Raw genomic sequence first — 3,293 nt, 5'->3', positions numbered from 1 at the left:
CTTTCCTCTATAGTACTCCACTTTTCTAGATCCTGGAGAGTTTGCTTTTCCTGATCTATCCAAACCTGATTAAAGGGATCCAATATCTGGTTTGCCTGTGTACATTCCAGCTTCTGTCTGATTTGGGTCAATCTCTTAGTATATCTTGCCATCTCCTTGTTCAAGCTTCTAGTCTCTCCTTTCAGTTTTTGTAACTTCAGCCATATACCAGCCATAGGATCATTCCCCATCTTCTGCTTCCAAATCCTTTCTACAACAGGTTTAAAATCCTTATACTCCATAGTTACCATATACAGTTTGAATGGTTTGGGGTGCAAACTCCTTCTTTCCCATATTTGGATCACTAAAGGTGAGTGATCAGATACCCCAGGCTCCAAACAATCAACTTCCACATGCCCATACACTTTAGTCCATTCAAAATTCCCAAATGCCCAATCTATCTTACTATACACTCTATCATCTGCACTTTGCTTGTTACACCAAGTAAAGAAACAACCCTTTGTTCTCAGTGGGGTCATTTGCATATTGTCCATACACTCCTTAAATTCCTGTACTTCATTCATAGTGACTGGTTTCCCTAACCTATCATCAATGGTTAGGACATTGTTGAAATCACCACTTATGAGCCAAGGCATTTGTACTTGTCCCCCTAACTGCTGTACATCATTCCATAATCTATCCCTCTCATGCTGTTTGTTCCTGGCATACACTACAGTAAGTAAAATCCTATATCCAGTCACAGTGTCCATCACTAGGTAGTGGATGAATTGTTCATGAACTTGGATTATGTTTACTATTAAATTTGTTCTCCAAACTAGCCATATTCTTCCATTCTCAGCTTCAGTGTAGTTATGGCAGTAACCCCAGTCCTTTGTTACCTTATACAGAATATTTTTTGCCTTTTTTTCTTTTACTCTAATTTCTAGACATCCAAGGATATCAATCTTATTCTTTTGCAGAAAGATTCTCAGTTCCTTCTGCTTATGGGGCTTGTTCAGCCCCCTTATGTTCCAAGTACAGATTATCATGGTGGTTTATGTATAGGATCAGAGTTGCTCACCCCTCCTTGTACACTACATTCTTCCAAAATTGTAAATCTGTTGGAAGTACTAGCTTCATCATTTCTCACCTATTTTTCTGCTATAGTCTGCCTTTCAGTTTTGTCCTTTCTTTGTATCATCATACTTTCTTGTGGCTCATCTTCTGAACTCTGCGTATCTTTGGTGGCTGGAGGATATGTTTTATTTTCCTCTCCTTGTCCCTCCTCCTGTCCCTGTTGTGGTTTAGGCTTCCATTCTTGAATGACTTTCCTTCCCCTGCCCCTATTTCTTCTTTTTGGAACCTTGAATTCTGCATCCTCCTTCTGTTTAGTTGAGTTCCAGCATTCAAAACTGTCATGACCAAAGTGTAAGCAATCATTGCAGAACTTTGGCCTCCATTCATACACTATCTCCTGTTGTCTGGTTTCAGTGGGGGTAACTATCTCAATCTCCTCCACTAATGGCTTTGTAATATCAACTTTCACCAGCACCCGAGCATAGGAGATTTTGTTCAATTCAGCTGTGAACTTATCTGTATACAATGGTAATCCAACTGCACTTTCCACCTTGCTTAGTGCATCAGCAGTCCAGTATCCAGCTGATAAACTAGGTAAGTGAATCCACAAGGGGATAGTGGTAATGCATTTGGGATCAAAGTGAAAATCTCTCTCCCAGTTCTTGTCACGACCCCAAACCCGGTCGTGATGGCGCCCAACACTAATGCTAGGCAAGCCCGACAATTTACTCTCTCAACCCGAGCACAAAGCTCAAAACCAATTAACCAAATACTTAAAATCAAATATTAATACTCATAGTTGAAATACTCAAATAAAACAATACGAAATACTGACATAACTGTAACTCCCAAAGACCTGGGGTCATGAGTCTAGAGCCTCTAACTAATACAGAGTCAAAAATCCTCAAAATAAGTATGTTCTAAAGTACGGAAATAATAAAGGAATAAGAGAGGAGTCGGGTCCTGCGGACGTCATAGCAGCTACCTCGACCACTCCTGGAACTCTGGAAACCAGCGGCTAGCTCAACTCAGCTCCCGAAGTACCTGAATCTGCACACAAGGTGCAGGGAGTAGGGGGTGAGTACTACCAACTCAGTGAGTAATAAGCATAAAAAATGTCTGAAGATAAGAAATCCACGAAATGCCACAAAGTAAAGCTAAAACTAACAGTCCAACACCTAACTACGAACCAACAGCAAAACAACTTCAAATATATCAGTCAAGTATAATGTAAGGATGCAATGCAATGCACATGATCGCTACAGCGCGTAGCCCGATCCATTTAACGTTGACGGCGCTCACTGGGGGTGTACACAGTCTCCGGAGGGGCTCCTTCAGCCCAAGTGCAATATAATGATACCATTCGCTGCGGCGTGCAGCCCGATCCATACTCAGTCCACAATATGCATATGAGTCACGTAACAGATTCAATTAATTTCCCAATTTCCAATTTATTAAGGAGAATATACTTTAGATATTTAACTTCAGGAAAAGTGACTTAGCGTTTCATAACAGTGATTAAACACAGGACTGAGATCAATGATTATACAAAGCATGCTATCACAATGACATTCATCCTCTAAGGATGCTACAGATCGGCACAAGGCCCCAAACACGGCAATAAGCCCAAATATATTCAATACAGGGTGCGTATCAGTCGCCAATATAGAAACATTCTTGTTCGGGATGGACCAAGTCACAATCCCCAGTCATAACCAATCCCGCACCTGCCATGGGGTGCGAGTCACGCCCTACAATAGCGTCACAATGTGATAAGCCGGGGTTTCAAACCCTCAGGCCATCATATACACCAACTACTCACCTTTAACCGGCCGTAGACTGGTCCGCAATGCCTTTTCCCTTTGTATCGACCTCCTCGCGCGTCGAATCTAGTCAAAATCACAGCAAATACATAAATATGGGTTAAAGAAACATAACCCAATCAAAAATACTCGAAAAGTACTAAAATTCACGAAGTTGGTAAAACCCGAGCCCCGGGCCCACTTCTCGAAAAATTCCGAAAATCACACCAACAGATTCCTCGTCTCGCCACGAGTCCGTACATATAAATTTTACCAAAATCGGAGCTCGTTTGACTCTCCAAATTCCATTTTTACACCACAGCTTTCCAAGCCCTAGCTTGACCCGTTTTGATGAATTTTCTACAATTTACATGTAATTTCTACCATAAATTCGAATATTTAGGCCAAGGAACTTACCTCCAAGTGATTCTCAGT

At 41.4% G+C, this 3,293-nt stretch overlaps 1 protein-coding gene across 1 annotated transcript; it reads right to left on the bottom strand.

The window, feature by feature from the left end:
• Positions 1-65: 65 nt before the first annotated feature.
• On the bottom strand, positions 66-1,028 carry LOC109222666 (the record flags this gene model as incomplete). Its single annotated transcript, XM_019386992.1, has 1 exon — positions 66-1,028. A coding segment is annotated over exon 1 (963 nt), but the record flags the coding sequence as incomplete, so codon positions are not given.
• Positions 1,029-3,293: the final 2,265 nt, after the last annotated feature.

This window comes from Nicotiana attenuata, unplaced genomic scaffold (genome assembly GCF_001879085.1).
Source record: "Nicotiana attenuata strain UT unplaced genomic scaffold, NIATTr2, whole genome shotgun sequence".
Lineage (NCBI taxonomy): Eukaryota > Viridiplantae > Streptophyta > Magnoliopsida > Solanales > Solanaceae > Nicotiana > Nicotiana attenuata.
Note: the sequence above shows the minus strand (reverse complement) of the source record. Positions and strands in the feature narration are given on the sequence as shown.